The sequence below is a fragment of the Mustela lutreola genome, chromosome 1 (assembly GCF_030435805.1).
Source record: "Mustela lutreola isolate mMusLut2 chromosome 1, mMusLut2.pri, whole genome shotgun sequence".
In the NCBI taxonomy this organism is placed as follows: Eukaryota; Metazoa; Chordata; class Mammalia; order Carnivora; family Mustelidae; genus Mustela; species Mustela lutreola.
The window spans coordinates 136,967,074-136,992,951 of record NC_081290.1 but is presented as its reverse complement, the minus strand read 5'-3'; the positions used below and the strand labels follow the sequence as shown (position 1 = coordinate 136,992,951).

The 25,878-nt window shown below is 34.1% G+C and overlaps 1 protein-coding gene across 2 annotated transcripts in view; it reads left to right on the top strand.

Moving 5' to 3' along the window:
- The window catches only part of SPOCK3 (SPARC (osteonectin), cwcv and kazal like domains proteoglycan 3), a 489,739-nt gene that overhangs the window by 432,040 nt on the left and 31,821 nt on the right, over positions 1-25,878 (top strand). For both annotated transcript variants that reach the window (XM_059174767.1, XM_059174763.1), the window contains exon 7: positions 6,165-6,284. In XM_059174767.1, coding sequence (XP_059030750.1) covers positions 6,165-6,284 — 120 coding nt within the window. The remainder of the gene's footprint in view (positions 1-6,164; positions 6,285-25,878) is intronic.

Here is a 25,878-nt window from a genome sequence, read left to right as displayed (position 1 = left end):
GCATCAGTTAAAAAAATAAAAGAAAAATAAAAACATTTAACCATCTGTTTCTCGTTCCATAGGTGTCTTTTGCCTCCTTATTTTGTAAAATGAGCACATTAGTTTTGCTATGTTTCCCTGTATGTGTCTTCACTTCCACCTCCTTATTTCTGGTGGCTATCATGGAACTATTCACTGCCAAAGTTGATAACAACTTAAATTATAACAATAATAATATTAAATAATAAGTTGATAACAACTTAAATTATATTCTATACCCATTGTTAGTTTTTCTGTAAATTCTTTATAAGTTGAATCAATTTGTATATCAAAAGTTTTTATAGTATCTTGATATAAGTATTGTTCGCTGAAAGTGATAATTTATGCTAGAATTATATCTTTAAAAAAAAACATGTTTTCTATCTCAACAGAGAATATTACTAACATCACTTTTAAATGTACTCTACCATTTCATATCCCAGCTGCCTCTATCATGACTCTGGTAACTTTTTACAAGTTGTCAAATGGAGTCTATTTGGTCAAATCATACTCTCCCCTCTTGCTGTCCATCAGCTTTGTTCCGTCTTTAGATGCACTACACAGATAGTTTCAGTAGTGTTCTTCAAAGTTTTTCTTGAGTGGAATGCCTCTTTTGTGAATCTCCTGTCTTTTTCTTAATTTCCTTTCATTTTGTTGCAGCCCATTCTCATGGTGGCATGGAATGCAAAAATCTTTGAGTTCTTATGTATCTGAAAATGCCTTTATTATGTCCTATTTTCTTAACAATAATGTATATGAGATACTAGATTAAAATTCATTGTCCTTAGAATTTTGAAGGCTTGCTTCAAGTTCTTCTATAATCCATTATTGCTAATGATTTTTTGAATACTGATTTTTTTGCCTTTGATAATAACCTTTTGTTTAGTTTTTGTTTGATTGCTTATTTTTGTTTTCTTCCTGAAAGTTTTTATAATCTTTTTCTATTTCATAGTTTAAATTTTAAAAGATATCTTAGTGCGGGTATACGTGTATATATAATTCATTCAATTAAGAGTTCAGTGGTCCTTCTTTCATTGAAATCTATGTTATAGGAATTATTTTCTATATTTTAAGATGATTTTATCAATTTCAAATTCTCCTTTCTCTCTTAATAATTTCTGTAAGTTGAATGTTGAGCAAATCCTTCATGTCTCCTCTTCTTTCTTTTATGTTCTTCTTCTCTCATTTCCCTCGATTGTTTTAATTTTACATCCTAGAATTTTTTTTGTTTTATCTCTGCCCATTCTATTATATATTTTGTCTTGTCAAATATGTGACTATGTGTGTGTGTACACAAGTATAAATACATGTATACCTTTTCCAAGACCTCTTTCTTTTTCACTTGTTTACTGTATATAATACCATGCTCTAAGTAATAATTTGGCATTAACTATTAATAATAATTTCACACAACTAAAGTAACGTTAATTGAAATAGATTTTTTAAATTCAAGTTTAGTTTAAAGCCATATTTATTACATTATGATTTATTATTTTGTTACTTACTTCTAACTACAAATACAATGAGCACTTGGTACTCAAGCACTGTTTTAGTTCACTATTGGCTATGAAATTTAGAGCAGTCATTTAACTTCTATATTCCAGTTTCAATAGCTATAAAAAATGATAATAATCCTTAACCTAATCTTCCAGGCTTGATATTAAAATCAAGTGTTAGCCTCATTAAAGGCATTTCATGCAATATAAATGCAAGATATTATCTCCAGAAAAAGAATTCATGTAGTAGAACTGTTGGAAAATATGAAGAAAAGACACTAATTAATTTCTGGAAAAGAGCAGTAGAAAGTTACGGATGACTTGTAGACCCTTCAAGGGTGAGCTCTGACTGGTCGTGTTCCAAATGGAACATGTCTGCAAAAACGATTTGGTAGCCAGTGAAGTAGAAAGGTCATCCCATAAATAAAGCCATATTTGTATACTGCTTAAGCTAGGCATTTCTTTTGTGTGTGTGTGACTAGGACAGTTTGACTCATGATTAAAAAAAAATAATGACACCATTGTAGCCTCCTTAAAAAAAGAAGAAGAAGAAGAAGAAGAAGAAGAAGAAGAAGAAGGAGAAGGAGAAGGAGAAGGAGAAGGAGAAGGAGAAGGAGAAGGAGAAGGAGAAGGAGAAGGAGAAGGAGAAAAAGCAAGCATCATTGAATTACCTCCGTTGGGGGCTCTTGTTAACTACAGCAGAATATGTGGTAGCATAAACTTATTGTTCAGTAAGATCTCTGTGATGTTGTTTGCCATTTAAAGTTGGACTTGAGGATACATGGTTCCTTTAAAGTTGAGAGACATATTTATACAGGTTTTGTGTTATTGTCTTCTAAAAATGAGTTCTGCTAATATCATGTATCTTTGCAGTGATGTTCATCTCACATCACTGCCATCATAACTTACTGAAATGGAAATGTCTAAGCTTTGAGTGAAGGAATGCTTGATTTGTTTGACCTAGGTTGGAGTGTACTACTTTCTTGTTTTGCTGTTTTTATTATGGATTTGCTACTGGACTCTGAATTCCATGTTTTTGAATTCATAACTTGGCTCTGCCACTTACCTGTCTGACTTTAGGCAAATTAATTTGAGAGCTCTCAATGCCTCAATTTCCTAACACTTAAATGGGTATAATATTAGTTTAATCTTCATAGAGTTTCTATAAGGGTTATACATGTTAATGTATATAATTGTAACAGTTAGTATGCATTACTGTTATTGTCATCATTATTATTATAATTATTACTACAGGATTCTTAATTCCTGAAATATTTAATTACAGTAAATGCACAGACTTGTATTGAAACTTAAGCTAAGATGTGTGTGACACACAATAAATATATATAATATTCATATTTGGGTAAATTTTTTAAAATATGTACTAACACTATACTAATGATATAATAAATGCTGTATTTACTAACACAAGAAAAGAAAATATGTGCCAATCTGTTCAACAGACTTAATCATTCTTCAGCATATATTTTATTGGATAGAATTTTGCTTTTTGCTGGTTGTGGTTTTGAGGAAAAAAATAAGATGGGTCAAGGAAATAAAAAACTAAAATTCATTTTTAAGTGTTCATTTATTTAAAATAAGTAATGCATTAACGTACCTTAACTCTTTTTTTTTTTTTTAAAGATTTTACTTATTTATTTGACACAGAGAGAGATCATAAATAGGCATAGAGGCAGAGAGAGAGAGAGGGGAAGCAGGCTCCCCGCTTAGCAGAGAGCCCGATGTGGGGCTGTATCTCAGGACCCTGAGACCATGACCTGAGCCCAAAGCAGAGGCCCAATCCACTGAGCCATCCAGGCGCTCCTATGCCTTAACTCTTAAAAGAAAAAAAATGCTTTAACTCTTAAGAGTATAAATGTACATATATTGATATCTCGGGGCAATTTATATCCCCTTCCCACCCAATTCTCATTGCAAAGGTGACAATGTTTCAATCTCTTATGTGTATTTCCAGAGATATTTTAAGGATATGTAATCAAATGCATCCCCTCCTTTTTATGGAATGAAAGCATACTTAACACACTCTTTCCTCCTTATCTTTTTTTTCACCAAAAGCTATATTGTGAGTTGAAGTCTATTATCAGTACATAATAAGCTTCTAAACTTTATTAATGACTTCCACAGCCTTCATTGGAAGGATATACCTGACTAATCTCACCAGGCCACAGCTGAGGGACAATTTTGTTGTGAACATACTTGCTGTTATAAAAGTGCTGAATAAATAATATTTGTACAACTTAAATTAGTTGGTGTATATGTAGTATACTGTATGATCATTTTCAAGAAAAGTAATTACTAGGTTGGAGGTAAATGCACAGTAAATTTTTTGAAAGAAAATTTAATTTTAAATTTATTTGTGAATATTAATACAGGTGGATAGCACACCTCAAAAAGAAAAAAATGAATGGTAAAAATAAGACTCTCTCATATCACTTTTTTATTTCATCCAGTTCCTCAAACTAGAGATAATTAACCTTATTCACTTTATATTTATATCCTTCCAGAGACATGTGATGTATATATGTGTATGTAGAAGAATTCCTTTTTTTCAAGTGGACTTTTGTATTCTATAGCATAAAGTTTATAGCATTAGAAGACTCTTGCCTAGATGTTTGTATAAACATAGATACTGGGCTACACTCTAAATATTCATACTAGGAGCACACTATGTATTGCCTTATCCCTCAGTCTCAGCCATGTAGATCTTATAGTAAAAATGATGTTTTCTGGGACTTTCACTATAGCTCATTGTCTTCCCTGGATGGATGAATAGTGATGAATTCTGTACATTGCTCTGTCCTCGAACAAGGATTTTCAAATCTACTGCCATCTGCCTCCACATTTGGCTCACAACATGCATTCTTGGGTTACTCTTTAGCCTCATCCTAAAAATTACTTTCACTTCTCTCTTAAATCCTTTATTTCCTCAGCCATCCTCTTTCTCAGTTCTCTTTGTGCTGTATCACAACTCCCAGGAGCTTCCTAAAGAGACTTATGGAGGTGGGGTGGTTAGGTTTTTTTTTTTTAATCCTGTATATTAAAACATCCCTTTAGCTTATTCACTCACATGATTTTTCTGGACATAGAATTCTCAGTTTAAAATACAGAGCAATTTTTCAGCTGTCTTTCTGATTGCCAGTGTTGTTAATGAAAAAAATGAAAATATCCTGATTCCTTATTCTTTGCACATGACAACTTTTGTTACTCTTCCCCGTGACAACTTGTGGGATCTTTTATTGCCTCTACTGTTCTAAAATATCAGAACACTTTGCTGGTATGGACCAGACACCCTACTGAGTACTTGGAAGGTCCTATTAATCAAATTTGATTCCCTTTAGTATTAGGAAGTGATCTTAAATTATATTGCATTATATTTACTATATTTATTATATATGTTACATATAATACATAGTGATAAAATGTAGTTTATATTAAATGTAATGTAACATTTATAAGTCTGCATGTAAGTTATTTTTTTAACAAAATGAACAAGAGTACTATTAAAGAGTACTTACCACTTCAAGAAATTGCATATATGCTGCACGCAGAAAAATTAGCCCTACAGTAATGATGTCCTCCAAACAATGGAAACAAGTATTCCTTATATTTTTAAAATATTTTGGCAACAAATGACTAAATTTGACATACCACATTTTAACATTGATCTCTCATACATGAACACATAAATATATATAATATATCCTACTACTCTTTATGGTAGAGACTATTCTAGAGAATATAATTATTGGTAAGTAACAATAGTTTTTAAAAAGAGGAATTAATGTAAGTTCCAAATGTCAAAGTTACTAACACCTTTCTTAAAAGAGAAATTTACATTATTTTCTTAAATATTTTACAATCATTCCTCATGTTTAATAAGAGAGCTTTCCTTTTCTATGCTTAAAAAATATATATAGGGTTAAAGCAAATAAAGACAGCATATATTTATAATTGATAATTCTTATGTGGATTTAATATACTAATGCAGATTTACAAAATCATAGCATACAATAGCTATGGTCAATAGTAAGTATGTAGGGGCACCTGGGTGGCTCAGTGGGTTAAAGCCTCTGCCTTCGGCTCAGGTCATGATCTCAGGGTCCTGGGATCGAGCCCTACATCAGGCTCTCTGCTCAGCGGGGAGCCTGCTTCCTCCTCTCTCTGCCTGCCTCTTTGCCTACTTGTGATCTCTGTCTGTCAAATAAATAAATAAAATCTTAAAAATAATAATAATAAGTATGTAAATATTCATTTTGGGTTTTCAACCCTTTTTTTCCCCAGATCATCTACCTTCTTACCATAACAAAAGTGTTCAGTGCACAAATAGTATGACTGAATGTATGTGATATTAACAATAAGAATATTCAATCAAGTGGTATATTCCAATGAGGAGTGGAAGTAGAATTTCATTAGTAATTTTCCTTTATTGAACAAAACGTTATCATCATCTTTCATCTAGTTATATTTAAAACATATATTTATTTTTCCTTTTTAAAAAGCTGAAACATACTTAAAATTGTATTACATTTTTTATTATTATTACTTTTCAGTTCTTGGAATAATGTGAGAATTAGCATTGGCATTATGCTATTATTATTCAAGATTTGTGTCATTTCTGTTTGTTTTCAGCATGCAGTGACCTGGAGTTCAGGGAAGTGGCAAATAGATTGCGGGACTGGTTCAAGGCCCTTCATGAAAGCGGAAGCCAAAACAAGAAGACAAAAGCACTACTGAGGCCTGAGAGAAGCAGTAAGATTTCTAAATTTCGTGTGCCCTTGTCTTTGATATGGGATTTTATTTTCAATGAATCACTTAAATCGAAGCATATATTTCAAAGTGTATTCTTTGTTTAGGTGCTGAACAAAAATCAGAACATTGTGTCTACTTCCAAACACACTCATAGTATTTTGCAAGAAAATAAAACACTTGTGACAGCTCTGATTGGTTAAAAAAAAGAAATAGTCCCTCAGAGACATTAAGTTGCAGTTGAAGTGAAAGTATGAGAATATTTTTCAGTGTTTTGATAGCAGTGGAAAAGAATAAAACAATACAGGAAATAAAGGTAAGATTAATAGAGTACTTGAGATTTTACAGACACAATTAGCCCCCATTACTCCACAGGTTACTCTTTTCATGATGGATTTGCAGATATTTCTACTTTGATCTAGCAAAGCCAGTAGACAAAAAAGATGCTTTCAAGGGCACAGTGCAAATCAAATTAATAAAAAAAGAAAATAAGAGCCTTATGAAGATTATATTATTCTTTTATCATCTGTATAATTTCCTCAGAGTGTTTTCTAATTCCTTAGAAGTAGAAAATGGCAATTGAAGTAAAACACTTGTCATGAAAATTTTATGAACTTTTCATTTTATGTTTTTTCATTTACAACAAAAATACACATTTAACACATGTAAAACAAAGATATTGAAATATAAGTTTAATTTGGGGAGCTTTCAAAGATTGAAGTATTTTCTCTAAAATACAAGAAGTGGTGGCAGGATAGTAATTAGAAGCAGCCACTTGTAGTTGACAAAGCCCCAAGTGTTCCCTTCTTGGCTCATTTGTGACATGATCCATTCACTCTGCCTTGCAGTCCTCAAATACCAATTTCTAACAAAATCATTTCATAGATGGGCATGGTTATCTATAACCTGTATTTCCCAAAATATCTCACTTTTTTTCTTCTCATCAAGAAATTTTCTACAATCCCAAACTTTCATATTTATGAATCTTATATATGTCCTTAAATAATTTAATAATTCTTTTTAATTAAACTAATCCAGCTATCACTGACAGACATAATAATTATCTTTGGATGTGTGATGACTATGAATATAGGTTTCTTCTTATGAATGTCAAACAAAAATTATTGCACTGTCCCTGCTCTTTAGGAGTGTTTCTTAGGTTTGTCTTTGGAATTATTGATTACATTTTTGGTAGATGTTAATTTTTTGGATGCTGTGAGTGTAAGTAAAATGACTAATCTCATTTAATAGAAACAATAGAGTATATTTGGCCTTGTATTCATAAAGCAACAATATCTGAGGTAGGATAAAATTTGTTCCAGATCTTAGCATATTGATCTTCTAAAATTCATGTCTACACCTATCCTACCAAATCCCATACTTAAATAGTTTTTTTTACTCTTTTTAAAAAAAAATGTCTTGATCTCAAATTTCTCCTTTGATCTTAAGTTTAGACTAGTGACTGCCCCCATATTTGGAGATGGATAAAAGGAGAGCTTGTACTACATTCACCATATTGCTTAGTTAATTGTATATATTCATAAATATCATTTCCCTTTCCAGCTTCTTTTTTCCAGAAATGAGGCATTCTCAATATAGTGAGTTATTTACAAGAAACTCTTAGGTAGTTGAATATCATTGGAAAGTAAATGAAAAACTGGGTAAAGGATTATTTATACTACTTGTAAGGTTAGAGACTAATTGGGAGTAAATTCCCAAAAGGAAGTAATCTTTAAAACAAGCAAGACAAATTACTAGAAGAAAAATGGCTAATTCCCTCAGTTCCTCAGATCTACACATCATCTGAGTGAGTTCTTTCCTGACTCTATCATATTTAATTTGTAAACCAACCCATAATATTATATTCCCTATTTCATTTCTATTTTCATTTTTCCTTTGTAACATTTTACATTACGTACTATAGTAAAAATCTACTTGTTTATACTCTCTCTTTCTCTCTCTCCCTCCCTCCCCCCCTCCTTTCCCCCACCCCACACATACTGGATGATTATGAACTTAGTGAAGTCAGAGATCTTTATTTACCACTATATTATCAAAATACAGAATTGTTTGACACATAATACTCCTAAATAAAAATGAGCAATATTAATGAATGGAAGAAACAAAGAAGCAATCAAAATACTACATTATCTGGATATAACACAATTTAATCAATCAGTTTTTTCCTAAGAATGATTGTTTTTGTTTATAATTTGTTTATAATTCCATTATTTTCTCCATGATAACCAATTATGCAGTTGACTGTTATGCTTTTATTTCTAAGAAGTGGAAATGATGGGTCAAAATGTACATGCATTTCAAATGATAAATTATGATAGATGTTACAGGCTGTTTTGCAAAAATCTCAAGGTATTTCTAGTTTCTAACAGCAAAACATAAAAGTTAACTTTTGTCTTAATCCATGGCAGCAAAAATATTACCATTCCTTTTAACTTTTCCATTCTAGTGAGCATGCTATCATAATTCATTGTTAATATGATTTTAATTCCCTTAATTAGCAGTGAATTTGAACACAAAATATTAGTGGTGGAAACTTTTATACAGCAAAACAAAATAAAACGACTCTTTCAGCTCAGGCTACTCTACTAAAATACTATAGACTAGATGGATTAAACAATAGACATTTCTCAAATTCTGGAGGCTGGGAAATCCTATGTCATGGTGCTGCTAGTTGGATTCCTCATGAGGGCCATTTTCCTGTTTGTAGACAGACATCTTTTCCTATGGCACTCAGCGATCTCTCTAGGGTCTCTTCTTATTAGGGCACCAATCCTCCCATGTAGCCTGTACCTTCATGACCTAACTACTGCTCAAAGGCTCCATTTCCAAATACCATGAAATTGGGGGATAGGACTTCATCATATGAATTTTGGGAGGACACAGTTTAGTACATAGTAAAAATAAAATAGCACACATACACGAAACACATGTAAAACCACTAGTTACGTCAACTTACATGTTTAATTCTAAGAAATGTATATTAATGGATTCCATTATAATTGTATTTAATAATTCCTTCTAGTATTTTGGGGGGGTTGATATGTTTTTCTACTCTATTTTTTAGAATGTATAGATTTATTTCTGTTCTAACCATTAATAAATTATACTTCATATCACATTATTTTATTACATTATATTCTACTTACTGCTTTTTTTTGCACAGATTTCACCTAATCTCATAGTAATATTATCAATTCTACATTTAATTTTATTACACTTGCTTGATATACTTGTGAACATTTCATTGCCAATTTTTCTTTATTACTTAGGTTTAAATGTCTTTGTTGCAACGAACTGTATTTGAACTTTGAGTTTTCAATATGACAGTGGGAAAACTTGTGATTTTTTTTTTATAATCAAGGTATAATAATAAAGTCAACATAAAGCACAGAAAAATATTCTGATAAAACACAGAATGTTTGCCATTTAGGAGATTACACCGAAGACAAAGATAATCTTATTTTCACAATTTCTTATGAAGAACATACCAATAATCTAAGAAAGTGCTGTCATTTTAAAAGAGACACAAATTTTAGTTTTGTATCTGTATAATATTTGATACTAATTTAAAAAATCTTATATAATAAACCTTTCAAATATTAGTGAGCACTGACCGTGACAAAAAAATTGAGGGATCCTTTTGTAGTTTTTTGTATTATATAGATTTTGTCATATGTTTTTGGAACAATGAGTCATTTTATTTTAGGGTAAAATATGCTTTTTAACAAAGTCATATCTTGCATATCTTTAATATCAAGTTGCTTATATCATTATTTTTCCTAGTAAAGTATTACTTATATAGATATTATAATTTTAAATTATAGTAATTTTTATTTTATATAGAAAACTATGAGTTAGATATTTTAAACTCTTATGCATTAGCATTTTGCTGTAGATGAACAGAATTTGTAAATATGTATTTTATACTTTTTATAACAACACTCATTTTTTATATGTAGCTATTTTTTTTTAAGATTTTATTTATTTATTTGACAGAGATCACAAGCAGGCAGAGAGGCAGGCAGAGAGGCAGGCAGAGAGAGAGAGAGGAGGAAGCAGGCTCCCAGCTGAGCAGAGAGCCCAATGTGGGGCCCAATCCCAGGACCCTGAGATCATGACCTGAGCCAAAGGCAGAGGCTTAACCCACTGGCCAGCCAGGTGCCCCTATATGTAGCTTTTTAATCAATAAAAATGAACATGTTTATTAACAGACCCGAATATGTAAAACTTGAACTATAAAATTTATTTTGAATTGTAAACACTAGAAGAAAAAATTAAAAAAATTTAAAAACATGCTTTATCTTTTTTAGAAGTGATCTGGATATTTAATGAATATATATTAATTTAGAATGAGTCAAAGATTTTAAGTTATGAAATGATCTTGAAAATATTTTTAAATTTCAAGTGGGCTTTTATAAACATAATTACTATTGACATAGAAATTATCATAGTAAGGACTTAACTTGTTAGAAAATATTTTAATATGTTAAAACAGATATTTTTTATAATCTTAAACATCTAGTAGATATAATAGTAATTCATTCTATCAGTATACCTATATAAATTTAGGGCAAACATGTCCAAATATAATAAAAATGTGTGCTTGTATTTTATATACACTAATATATAATATAATATAATATAATATAATATATATATACACACACACATATCTCTCTCTCTCTCTCTCACATTTTCCTTATCTTTTCATCTATTGATGAACACAGGTTGCTCCCATATCTTGGCTATTGTAAATAATGCTGCAACAAACAAGCATATATATATATGCAAGCATATATCTCTTTGAACTGGTATTTTGCTTACTTGGGGTAAATACTTTATAGTTAACTTATTGGATCATGTGGTATTTTGTTCATAATTTTTTGAGGAATGTCTGTACTGTTTTCCACAATGATGGTAGCAATTTACATTCTTACCAACAGTGTACAAGTGTTCTTTTTCTGTACATTCTCACCAGTACTTGTTGTTTCTTGTCTTTTTTGTTTTAGCTATACTTAACAGGTGTGAGGTGATACCTCATTGTGGTTTTGATTTGCATTTCCTTGATGATAAGGGATGTTGAGCATCTTTCATGTCTCTATGGCCATCTGTAGGTCTTTTTTGGGAAAAAACGTCTATTCATGTCCTTTGCCCATTTGTTAATCAAGGTGCTTGTTTTATTTGTTGTAGAGTATATAAGTTCTTTATATATTTTGGATATTAGCCCCCTATGAGATATGTCATTTTCAAATATCTTCTCCAATACAGGAGGTTACGTTTTTTGTTGATGGTTTCCTTTGCTTTGCAAAAGCTTTATATTTTGATGTAGTCTCAATAGTTTATTTCTCACCTTTGTTTTTCATGCCTTAGGAGACATATCTAGAAAATGTTGTTATGGCTAATGTCACAGAAATTACTCCTTATGTTGTCCTCTAGGATTTTCAGATTTCATCGTTTCAGGTTTTTAACCCATTTGAGTTTATTTTTTGTACATGATGTTAAATGTGGTCCAGTTTCATTCTTTTGCATGTAGTTTTACAGTTTTCCCAACATCATTTATTGAAGAAATGGTCTTTTTAAAACATTAAGTTTATTAGGAGGTCATCTTTTTAATTTCTAAAAATTTTAGTAATAAGTAATTTATATAAACACTTATTATTCTTAAACCAATCACAATAGAAATTTCTTAAGAGACTTTATAATCTAATTTAGTAATACCCTCTGAAGATAGGGGAAAATACACACACACACACACACACACACACACACACACCCCTGCACATTCATGTATACACATGCACATACACACACAAGTCAAGTTTAAAATTGTTATATTTTAGTCGTCAGTCATATACAAGCATAGAAATGTAAAACTCTCTGGTTTATATCAAAGAACTATCTCTCATCCTTGCCTCACATTTACATTTTTATAAAGATTATGTTTATGGAGGACGAAATAAGTTGTGGTTATGTAGTTAAATATGAGAATTGATGCTCTACTGATATTTAAAGAGGCCTTTAACATTGTTTTCGTTCTGATATGCACTCTTATGGAAACTATGGATGAAATTTTGCTTAAGGGACTGGAGAGTTCAGTTGTCCATTTGGGCTTTTCCAAAGCCCATCTCAGAAGACATAATGTCTAGGCCAGTTCCAATTAATTCTTTTGGCTTCAGATGGTTGCTCTTGGAGTTGCTCTTGGAGTCTGGATCCCTTGAAAGCCCCTGATGAGGCAGAGTCCTAAAGTTTGAGTGGTAGCAGGAGGTTAAGGGGTACGACTAAGAAGAGAAGAGCCTTCATGAATATTAGGGTGAAGACCATGGGATCCAAAGGATGTTAGCACTCCAAGTCTCAGCACTATTAAAAAAAAAAAAAGTCACATAAATACAAATCTGGACTAAATGAAGAAAGACTTTGGCATGAGGGAAAAGAAAGGGGAAAAAAGGGTAAGAGTGTTGAGTGAGGACAGATGAAAAGATTTTAGGGCACTGAAAAAAAGGTTGAAAATGATAAAAGAAAACAACACAAGGTGGAGGAAGAACAAGAACTGATGGGAAGGCAGAGTTCTTAAATGCACCATTGTTAGGAGATCCTAAGTTTTGCAAAACTTCATTGTAGTGTCCAATTATCTTTAAAGAAATGTTGTCATTTTTAGAGATATTGGAAGGAAAGAATGGCAGTAAGAGTCCTACTCAACAGAAAGAGTCAGGGTTTAAATCCCCATTCAAGAAAAGCCAAGAAGTCTTAAGTTTAAGAAGATTCTCACTCAAACAGAAACTAACAGAGAAAAGCGTTGCTTAACAGAATCAATATAACTTACAGTATCGTAACAATTATCTTATGGCTCTGGGTTGGAAATTGTGATTTACCATGTTTTCCTAGCCAGGAAGGACACAAAATATATGAGGACCCTCCATGAGTACCTGAAGACAGTGGGATCCAAGGGGTATTCAGCACTTCAAGCCACAGCACCATAAAATGTCAAATAAATGCAAGTTCAGATTAAGTAAAGAAAGGTTTTTCACTCTTAATTTCATAAAACAAACTGAGTTTTGCTGGGGGGTGGGGGATGGTATTAGGGTGGCTAGATTATGGACATTGGAAAGGGTATATTTTATGATGAGTGCTGTGAAATGTGTAAGCCTGATAATTCACAGACCTGTACCCCTGGGGCAAATAATACATTATATGTTAATAATAATAATAATAAAGTCTATTGCAGTATGGAAAATGCTTCAACCTCAAGATCTGTAAACATGTCAAATCAAAATGAAAAGCTTTTTTAAGGTTTTATTTAAATTCAAGTTAGTTAACATAAAGTGTATTATTAGTTTCAGGGGTAGAATTTAATGATTCATTATTTACATATAACACCCAGTGATCATTACAAGAAAGTGCCCTCCTTAATGCCAATTTCACCCAATTTTCCCAACACCATTTGTTGAAGAGACTTTCTTTTTTCCATTGGATATTCTTTCCTAAGAATTAAGATTAAGATTAGTTGACCACATAGTTGAGGGTTTATTTCTGGGTTCTCTATTCTGTTTCACTGATCTATGTGTCTGTTTTTGTGCCAGTACCATATTGTCATGGTGATTACAGCTTGAAGAATGGGACTGTGATGCCCCCAGCTTTGGTTTTCTTTTTCAACATTATTGTGACTATTCAGGGTCTTTTTGAGTTCCATACAAATGTTAGAATTATTTATTCCAGCTCTGTAAAAAATGCTGGTGTTATTTTGATAAGGACTGCACTGAATGTGTAGATTGCCTTCAGTAGGATATATAATTTAACAATATTTGTTCTTCTAATCTATGAGCATGGAACGTTTTTTCCATTTTGCATTTCTTTGTCTCTTTGTTTGTCTCATTAGGATTCTGTAGTTTTCCAAGTATACATGTTTGGTTAGGTTTATTCTTAGGTATCTTATATTTTTGGTGCAATTGTTAACAGCATTGATTCCTTGGTTTCTCTTTCTATTGTTTCATTATTGGTGCACAGAAATGCAACAAACTTCTGTGCATTAATTTTATATACTGAGACTTTGCTGAATTCTTATATCAGTTCTAGCAAGTTTTTGCTGGAGTCTTTCAGGTTTTCTACATAGAGTATCATGTCATCAAAAGAAAGCTGGAGTACCCATACTTATACCAGACAAACTAGATTTTAAACCAAAGACTATAATAAGAGATGAAGAAGGACACTATAGACACTATATCATACTAAAGGGGTCTATCCAACAAGAAGATCTAACAATTATGAATATGCCGCTAACTTGTGAGCAGCCAAATATAAATCAATTAATAACAAAGAAACAAAGAAATTCATTGATAATAATATAATAATAGGGGAATTTAATACCCCACTCACAGCAATGGACGGATCATCTAAGCAGAAGACTAACAAGGCAATAAAAGCTTTGAATGACACACTGAATCAGATGGACTTACCAGATATATTCAGAGCATTTCATCCTAAAACAGCGGAATACACATTCTTTTTGAGTGCACATGGAACATTATCCAGAATAGATTATATACTGGGTCATAAATCAGGCCTCTACTGGTACAAAAAGATTGAGATCATAGCATGTATATTTTCAGAACACAATGCTATGAAATTTGAATTCAACCACATGAAAAAAAAACTGGAAAGTGCACAAATACATGGAGGTTACAGGAATTCCTACTAAGAATGAGTGGGCTAACTAGGATATTAAGGAAGAGTTAAAAAATACATGGAAGCAAATGAAAATGAAAACACAGCAGTATAAATCCTTTGGGATGCAATAAAGGTAGGTCTTACAGGTCTTCCTAAAGAAGAAGAAAAGTCTCAAATACACAACCTAATCTTACACTAAAGGGACTGGGGAAAGAACATCAAATAAATCCTAAATCCAGCAAGAGAAGGGAAATAATAAAGATTAGAGTGGAAATAAATGATACAAAAAAAAGAACAAATTTTAGAACACATCAATGTAACTTGAAGCTGTGTTTTTTTTTTTTTTTTTTTTTTTTTTAAGAATTAACAAAATTGATAACCCCCTGGCCAGAGTTATCAAAAAGAAAAGAGAAGGGATCCAAATAAATAAAATCATGAATAAAACAGGAGAGATCACAACCAGCACCACAAAAATACAAATAATTAAAATAGAATATAGTGAGCAGGTATATGCCAGCAAATTAGGCAATCTGGAAGAAACAGAAAAATTCCTAGAAACATAAACTACCAAAAGTGAAGCAGGAAGAAATAGAAAATCTGAACAGACCCATGACAAACAAAGAAATAGAATCAGTAATCAAAAATCCCCCAACAAGAGTCCATGGCTGGATGGCTTTCTTGTGGGATTCTACCAAACATTTAAGATTAATATGAGTCACTGTGGAAAACAATATGGAGGTTCCTCAAAAAGATAAAAATAGAGCTACCCTATGGTCCAACAACTGCACTATTAGATATTTATCCAAAGGAAAAAAATAGTGATTCAAAGGGGCACATGAACCCTAATATTTATAACAGCAATGTCCACAACAGCCAAACTATGTACACACACACACACACCCACACATGCACACACTGGAATATTATTCAGCCATCAAAAAATGAAAAATTACCATTTGTAACAAGGTGGATGGAACTAGAGGATACTATGCTAAGTGAAATAAGTCAGTCAGAGAAAGGTAAATACTGTATGATTTCATTCATGAAATTTAAGAAACAATACACATGGCCATAAGGAAAGATAAGGACAAATAAAATAAGGTAAAAACAGAGAAGGAGGCAAGACATAAGAGACTCTTAACTATAGGAAACAAATTGAGGGTTGTTAGAGTGGAGGTGATTAGGGTGATGGGGTAATTGGGTGATGGGCATTACAGAGAGCATTTGATGTAATAAGCACTGGGTGTTAATGTGTAACTAATGGATCCCTAAATTCTACCCCTGAAACTAAAAATACACTAAATGTTAACTAAATTGAATTTAAATTAAAAAAAAATAAATAAAATAAAAAAGAACAAATAATCACTCTACTGAAACTGTTCCAAAAAAAAAAAAAAGAAAGAAAAGAAATGGAAGAAACACTTCCAAATTCATTTTATGAGGCTAGCTTTACCTTGATTCCAAAACCAAAGACCCCACTAAAAAGAATTACAGACCAATATCTCTCCTCCTATTTTTTGTACCCATGATGAACATGGATACAAAAATTCTCATCAAGATACTATCTAATCAAATCCAACAGTACATTAAAAGGTTTATTCACCATGACCAAGTGGGATTTATTTTTTGGCTGCAGGGTGGTTTAATATCTGCAGACCAATTGATGTGATACACCACATTAAAAATGAAAGGATAAGAACCATACAAACCTCTCAATAGATGCAGAAAAAACATTTGACAAAATACAGCATCTTTCTTGATAAAAAACATCAAGAAAGTATGAATAGATAGAACATAGCTCAACATCATGAAGTCCATATATAAAAACCCACAGATAATATCATGCTCACTGGGGAAAAACTGAAAGCTTTTCCCTTAAGATTAGGAAATGGCAGGGATGTTCACTTTCATCACTGTTGTTTGACATAGTACTAGAAATCCTAGCCTCAACAATCAGACAACAAAATGAAATAAAAGACATCCAAATTGGCAGGGAAGAAGTCAAACTATCTCTCTTGGCAGAAGTCTTTCGGTAAACCGAAAAGAGTAAGCAGGACCAGCAATGCTTTTGTGGATGAGGAGGCCAAATGTGTGGGGTAAGCAGGTAGCAAATTTGGGCACTTTAACAGGAAATAATATTTATATGCTCAGCAGATTCTCAGAACATCAATTAAGAACGGATTTTGTGCATCTGAGTGCTTTTGTCCTTGTTCAAACATATGAAAAGGCCAAAGTTTAGGAGTCTAGAGGAGGAGAAAAGCATGGCTAAAGTTTGGTCAAGTCAAAGTTAAGTGGCTAAGTAATGGACAACTGGGAGCACTTGGTCAAATTTTATATCTAAGTATAAATGACTCTTTTGTCTACCAGGCAAGAATATGAGACAATTAAGCCTCTTATTTCCTCATAATTTCCAACCTTCTATATATTTGGTCTGTGTTTTGATACATTCCTTGCACTTAATTGTCTAGACCACTAATTTGATGCTTCACAGTGGCAATTCTCTACAATTCACCCATAGAATTACTGGTCTGGGAAATTATGTTTTTAAGTCTAGAAAGTATTTTTTACATTTTTTATCTGTGTACTCTTAAATATTATGGAGTTTTTTTTCATTCTTTTTTAAAAATTTCTTTTGTGTTCCAAAGTCATTGTTTATGCACCACACATAGGGATCCATGCAATATGCACCCTCCATAATACCCACCCCCAGGCTCACCCAACCCCTCACCCCCCTCGGTCCAAAACCCTCAGTTTGTTTCTCAGAGTCCACATTCTTTCATGGTTTGTCTCCCACTCTGATATCCCCCAACTCACTTCTCTCCACCTCCCAATGTCTTCTGTGTTATTCCTATGCTCCACAAGCAAGTAAAACCCTATGATAATTGACCCTCTCAGCTGACTTATTTCACTCAGCATAATCTCTCCAGTCCCATCCGTGTTGATACAGAAGTTGGGTATTCATCCTTTCTGATGGAGGCATAATAATCCATTGTATACATGGATAATATCTTCTTTATCCATTAGTCTGTTGAAGGGCATGTTGGTTCTTTCCACAGTTTGGCCACTGTGGCCATTGCTGCTATTAACATTGGAGTACAAATGGCCCTTTCTTTCATTACATCTGTATCTTTGGGATAAATACCCAGTAGTGCAATTTCAGGGTCATAGAGTAGCTCTATTTTTAATTTTTTGAGGAATCTCCACACTGTTTTCTAAAGTGGCTGCACCAACTTGCATCCTCACCAACAGTGTAAGAGGGTTCCTCTTTCACCAAATCCTCTCCAACACAAGTTGTTTATGGTCTTGTTAATTTTGGCCATTCTAACTGGTGTAAGGTGGTATCTCAATGTGGTTTTGCTTTGAATCTCCCTGATGACTAATGATGATGAACATTTTTTCATGTGTCTGTTAGCCATTTGTATGTCTTCTTTGGAGAAGTGTCTGTAATTGTCTTCTGCCCATTTTTTTACATGATTATCTGTTCTGTGTGTGTTGAGTTTTAGGAGTTCTTTATAGATCTTGGATATCAGCCCTTTGTATTGTCATTTGCAAATATCTTCTCCCATTCCGTGGGTTGCCTCTTTGTTTTGTTGACTGTTTCCTTTGCTGTACAGAAGCTTTTGATCTTGATGAAGTCCCAAAAGTTTATTTTCACTTTTGTTTCCTTTGCCTCTGGAGACATATCTTAAAAGAAGTTGCTGTAGCCAATGTTAAAGAGGTTACTTCCTATGTTCTCCTCTAGGATTTTGCTATCAAAATCTTTCCTCATGTTGAGGTATTTTATCCATTTTGAGTTTATCTTTTTGTATGGTGTAAGAGAATGGTTGAGTTTCATTCTTCTACACATAGCTGTCCAATTTGCCCAGCAACATTTATTAAAGAGACTGTCTTTTTTCTGCTGTATATATTTTTTTTCTTGCTTTGTCGAAGAGCATTGACCATAGAGTTGAGGGTCCATATCTGGGCTCTCTACTCTGTTCCACTGGTCTATGTGTCTGTTTTTGTGCCACTACCATGCTGTCTTGGTGATCACAGCTTTGTAGTAAAGTAATAAAGTAAATTAGGCAACGTGATGCCCCCAGTTTTGTTTTTCTTTTTCAACATTTCCTTAGCAATTCAGGGTCTCTTCTGGTTCTATACGAATTCTGGGATTGTTTGTTCCAGCTCTTTGAAAAATGCCAGTGGAATTTTGATTGGGATGGCAGTGAACATAGAGATTGTTCTAGGCAGTTATAGACATTTTAACAATGTTTATTCTTCTGATCCATAAGCATGGAAGTCTCTTCTATCTTTTTGTATCTTTTTCAATTTCTTTCATGAGTATTCTTTAGTTCCTTGAATATATATCCTTTACCTTGTTGGTTAGGTTTATTCCCATATATCTTATGGTTCTTAGTGCTATAGTGAATGGAATCAATTCTCTCATTTCCCTTTCTATATTTTCATTGTTAATGTAGAAGAAAGCAACTGCAATGATTTTGTATCCTGCCACATTACTGAATTGCTGTATGAGTTCTAGTAGTTTGGGCGTGGAGTCGTTTGAGTTTTCAATATAAACTATCATGTCATCTATGAATAGAGAGAGTTTGACTTCTTCATTGCCAATTTGAATACCTTTTGTTTCTTTTGTTGTCTGGTTGTTCTTGCTAGAACTTCTAGTACTATGTTGAACAAGAGTGGCGAGAGTGGATATCCTTATCATGTTCCTGATCTCAAAGGAAAGACTGTCAGCTTTTCCCCATTGGGCATGATATTTGCTGTGGGTTTTTCATAGATAGATTTTATGAAATGGAGGAATGTTCCCTCTATCCCTATATTTTGAAACGTTTTAATCGGGAATGGATGTTGTATCTTGCCAAATGCTTTTTCTGCATCAATTTAGAGGACCATGTGGTTTTTCTCTATTCTCTTATGGATTCATTCTGTCATGTTGATTGATTTGTGAATGTTGAACCACCCTGCCATTAAATGGATAAATCCCACCTGGTCATGGTGGGTAACCTTTTTAATGTACTGTTGGATCCTATTAGCTAGAATCTTGTTGAGAATCTTGGCATCCATATTCATCAGGGATATTATTCTGAAATTCTCCTTTTTGGTGGAGTCTTTGCCTGGTTTGGGGATCAGAGTAATGCCGGCTTCATAAAGTGAGTCTGGAAGTTTTTCTTTAGTTTCAATTTTTTGAAACTGCTTCAGGAGAGTAGGTATCATTTCTTCTTTGAATGTTTGGTAGAATTCTCCAGGGAATCTGCCAGGTCCTGGGCTCTTGTTTTTTGGGGAGGTTTTTTGATCACTGCTTCAATCTCATTACTGGATATTGGTCTATTCAAGTTGTCAATTTATCCTGATTCAGTTTTGGAAGTTTATAAGTTTCTAGGAATGCATCCATTTCATCTAGGTTGCTTAACTTATTGGCATATACCTGTTGATAATAATTTCTGGTGATTGTTTCTATTACTTTGGTGTTAGTTATGATCTCTCCCTTTTCATTCATAATTTTTAAAAAATATTTTATTTATTTATTTGACAGACAGAGATCACAGGAAGGCAGAGAGGCAGGCAGAGAGAGAGAAAGAGAAGCAGGCTCCCTGCCTAGCAGAGAGCCCAATACGGGACTCGATGCCAGGACTCTGGGATTATGACCCAAGCCGAAAGCAGAGGCTTTAACCCACTGAGCCACACAGGTGCCCCTTTATTCACAATTTTATTAATTTGAATTCTTTCTCTTTTCTTTTGGATTAGTTTGGACTATAGTTTATTGATCTTACTGATTCTTTCAAAAAAACAGCTTCTATTTTCATTGATGTGTTCTACTGTATCTTTAGTTTCTATCTCATTGATCTCTGCTCTAATCTTGATTATTTTCCTTCTTGTGTGTGGGGTTGGCTTAATTTATTGTTGATTCTCCTGTTCTTTAAAGTGTAAAGAGAGCTGGTATATTCTGGATTTTTTATTCAATTTTTTTTGAAGGAGGCTCAGATGGCTATGTAATTCCCTATTAGGACAGCCTTTGCTGTATCCCATAGATTTTGGACTGAAGTGTCTTCATTCTCATTGGTTTCCAAGAATTGTTTAAGTTCTTCTTTGATTTCCTGGTTGATCCAAACATTCTTAAGTGGGGTGGTCTTTAGCTTCCAAGTGTTTGAATTCCTTCTAAACGTTTTCTTGTGCTTGAGTTCCTGTTTCAAAGCATTGTGGTCTGAGAATATGCAGGGAATAATATTAATCTTTTGGTATCAGTTGAGCCCTGATTTGTGACCCAGTATGTTGTCTGTTCTAGAGAAAATTCCATGTATGCTTGAGAAGAATGAATATTTTGTTTTAGGGTGGAATGTTCTGTATATATCTATGAGGTCCATCTGGCCCAATGTGTCATTCAATGCTCTTGTTTCTTTATTGATTTTCTGCTTGGATGATCTGTCTATTACTGAGAGAGGCATGTTAAGGTCTATTAATCTATTATTAATGTATTCATATCAATATGACTCTTTATCTTGATTAACAGTTGTCTTATGTAGTTAACTGCTCCCATATTGAGGGGCATAAATATTTACAATTGTTAGATCCTCTTTGTGGATAGGCCCTTTAGGAATGATGTAGTGTTTTTCTTTATCTCTGACTACAGTCTTTAGTTTAAAATCTAATTTATCTGCTATGAGAATTGTTAGCCCAGCTTTCCTTTGAGGTCCATTGGCATGAAAGATGCTTCTCCATCCCTTCACTTTCAGTCTGGATGTATCCTTAGGTTGAAAATGGGTCTCTTGTAGACAACTTATGGATGGGTCCTGTAGTTTTATCCCATCTGCAACCTTGTGCTGTTTTATGGGAGTGTTTAGGCCATTCACATTGAGAGTGATTATTGAAAGATACGTTTTTATTGACATTATGTTGCCTGTGAAGCCCTCGTTTCTATAGATTGTCTCTGCAAATATCTGTTATATGACATTCTTGGGTTCTTTCTCCTTTTATAGAACCCCCCTTGATATTTCTTGTAGTGCTGGCTTAGTGTTGGCATACTCTTTTAATTTTGGTGGTCTTGGAAGCTCTTTATCTCTCCATCCATTTTGAATGTCAGCCTTGCTCGATAAAGTATTCTTGGTTGTATGTTCTTTTCATTTAATGCCCTGAATATGTCTTGCCAGCCCTTTCTGGCTTGACAGACATTATTCTGATGAACCTTCCTCTGTACGTAAGGAATTTCCTCCCCCTAGCTGCTCTGAAGAGCTCTTGTCTAAAATTATGATTCATGGGCACCTGGGTGTCTCAGGGGTTAAAGCCTCTGCTTTCAGCTCAGGTCATGATCCTAGGGTCCTGAGATCAAGCCCCGCGTCGGGCTCTCTGCTCAGCAAGGAGCCTGCTTCCTCCTCTGTCTCTGCCTGCCTCTCTGCCTACTTGCGATCTCTGTCTGTCAAATAAATAAATAAAAATCTTTAAAAAAATAAAAAATTAAATTAAATTATGATTCATCAGTTTCACAATTTAGTGTCTGGAAGTCTTTCTAGATTTGTTGATCTTGGGGGTGATCTTTTTGCCCCTAGGACAGGAACACTGCTTCCATTCCCCAGATTGGGAAAATTTTCATGGAGAATTCATTCAACTATATCTTCTAATCTTTCTTTCTCCTCCGCCACAGGGATCCCAATAATTCTGACACTGGGACATTTCATAGCGTCATTTACTTCCTGGGTGTATCTTGATATCTTTGTTAAAGGACTCAACTTTCCAGAGATAAAGGAAATTAAAACTGGTTTATATATAGGGGTAATATTGATTACAGAAAGATGGTTACCTTGAAGCTTATATCTATAAGTATATTAAAAAAATAGAAAAGCAAACAAAACACAGGTATATGTATGAAAAGAGTTCAAGTTAATAGGTTATTATGGAATATGTTATATTAAATCTCTAGTTGTAATGGTAAGTAGGTTAAAAAATTAAACAGAACAAGAATCCTGAGAAAAAAAATAAAAATAGAAGTTGTATCTATGAAATATACAGGTTTTAGGGCAATACTGGGAGCTTACTATGTTTTCCCCTGACATTGGGGTTTTACAGTTTTATGGGGACACTGTGGTGGTTGTCCTCTCATTCTTTTAGCTGGCTTTCTAGGGGTGGGGCCTGTCACATTGTTTTTCAGGCAGTCTTGCTTGGGTTGAGTCCTCCTGCCCCCTATCAAGGGGCTGGGCTCTGTGGAAACCAGTTTTTTAAGCTTTTGTTCTCTGGAGGTTTTGTTTTGTTTAGTTTTTCTTTAGTTACTTTTTGCAGCTTTTTGGAAGTTTAGAGGAAAGCAAACTGTACCCAGACCTCTGCCTCAGAGAGAAGCCTCAGTCTGCTCCCCTCTGGGTGGTCCAGAGCACACAGATCCTCCTCTGCAAACTCCACTGAGCTGTGCAACCTCCCACAGGCAGAGCACGTCCCTAGCCACTGTCTCAGAGGTCACCCGAAGCACCCACTTTTCTCTGCACCCCCAAGCCAAAACCATGAGTGATATTGGTCCAGGAAGCCCACTTCTGGTGGCTGCCTTTGCTGGGACTGCAGATTTCAGGTTGCTCTGTGGGTGATTGCACTGAGGCTGGGAGAGTCCAGACCCTTAGCCTTTTCCTTGATACCACCAGATAGCTCCCGGATGGAGCTTTGTCAGGGTTGGCGAGAAGTGGGTCAGACTCCAGCCATGCAGTGCTCAAAAGTTCTAGATAAGCACAGGTTGGTGCCATCACCAGACTCCCTCATGGGGGCGGGAGCCATGATGCAAGCCAGCACACCCCAGGGCTCAGCCCCACTCTCTCTGGCACAGTTGGTTGCTGGCAGTTGCCGTCTTGGGTCCATGGGCTTAGGCCTGTGCCCATGACCTCCCGATTCCACCAGTTTCCCCTTAAGATCTTGTGCTCTTTTTGAGTGTTTTTAAACAGACTCTGAGTTAATGCTGGTTCCCAATCACAGGGCACTCTTGTATTGGGGTATTTCTTTCCAATGGATCCTTCTGGTGGCTCCCACCCCATTCTGTTTATCCTCTGATATCAGTCTGATCATTCCCACTCTGCTTTACCTCTTCACTGGAGTCTTCTGCCCCCATAGAGATCCAGAAGTATATAATCTACATCTCAGGCTGATTTCATGGGTGTTCTGGTAGATAATTAGCTCACTTTAAGGGACTGGTTGAAACAAGGTCTCCTACTTCTCTGCCATCATGGCCCTACTCTCAATATTGTTAAATTTAAGTAGACCATTTCTTCTCTTATTTATTCAACTCAACATGAAATTGAGTTTTCTTTTTCTGGCTACTTGATCCCTTTAGCTTTCCCTTTGTTTATTCACTGAGCCCCAGTCCATTTGGTGACATCCCTTTATTGATGATTGGTCTTCACCCCAGGAGTCTGTGGTTTTGTGAGTCAGGCTCTTTTTAGGGTCTCTCACTTCCTATTCTCCACCCTTGATCCACATTCTGTTCTCTATCACCCTCCTAGCCCATGGGAGAAAGAGCTCTATAACAATTTGTACCCATTTGTCTTTATACTCCAACACTCATTTGACTGTGGAGAGTGTTAATGGATTGGAGTTAATCATGGAGAAAAAGCTTGCTGCACTTGGGTGGTCAGAACACCTTTCTTATGCTTAATCAACCAACTTCAAATGTAATGTAAAAAGAGTATCAATTGTGAGGAACAATTTAGAGAAAAATTATTGTTTGTATTTAAATATTAAAATAGGAATGCTAAGGGAAATAAATAAGAAAGACCCACAATGCATATTTTTCTGTTTGTGAAAGAATGCTTAAATACCAATATTTTTGTTTAACGTATTACCTTTGAGATAGAGATTTGTCTTTTAATGTATCCGTATCTTTAGTGACATTTAAATTGATGTAATTTTTAGAGAAATAGTCACTTTGTATTTTGCTATCTTTAAATATCAGTTTACTTTCTATGTTATTAGAATATTTGTGACCAGAATATGTAGTTTCTTATAAAATAGTTTTCAAAAATTGTATCTGCTTGATTTGACTTGTAGACCAATGTACAATAAAAACTTAATAAATGAGTTCAAGAGGTAAGTCTGAGTTGGCACAGAACTAGTTGGCAGGCAGGAAGAGAGTGGAGAAGAGATCATAGTGCATGTCTTCTTTGCCAGTATTTTCTATCTTTATATAATCTGAAAAATTCAACATTCTACTCACTTCATACAAAGCCTTAGATATGTGCTACTTCCAGCCAGAAACATAGAGCAATAAAGGCTCATAGGAACAATACAGAAAAATCTGTCTCTAATATTGTCTAAAAGAAGAGCTAATGCTGGGGCACTTGGGTGGCTCGGTTGGTTAAGCATCTTCCTTCAGCTCAGTTCATCATCCCAGAGTCCTGGGATCCAGCCCCACATTAGGCTCCTTGGTCAACCAGGAGCCTGCTTCTCCCTCTCCCTCTGATGCTCCTCCTACTTGTGCTCTTTTTCTCTCTCTGTCAAATAAATAAATATAATCTTTGGGGGGAAAAAAAAAAAGAAAAGAAAAGAAAAAAAAAAAAAAGAAGAGCCAGTCTTTATCAAACATCAGTGAACATGAATGCATGTGTTAGGTTGAACCACATAAAATTACCAATTTGGGAATTTAAAAAATATATATTCTCAAAGGGTCAACTTATTAAAAATCATCTGAAAGTTCACTACTTTACCCATTTTTACTCATATTTAATGATCTATTTTTATATGTAGGTTACTCTGCCTACTTTAATAGTCTAAATTATTTTCTTTTCCCAAGCAGTGCAAAACTTTTATCTACTTAATCTTTCTGCTGTGTTGTAATGAGCAAAAATATAAATTAAGCCACAATATCTTGTGTTTTCCTTTATCGTAGTCTCATAACCCAGCCTCATTATATATGAACTACAGAACTGCTAATGATCCTGAAGCTGAATGCAGAATA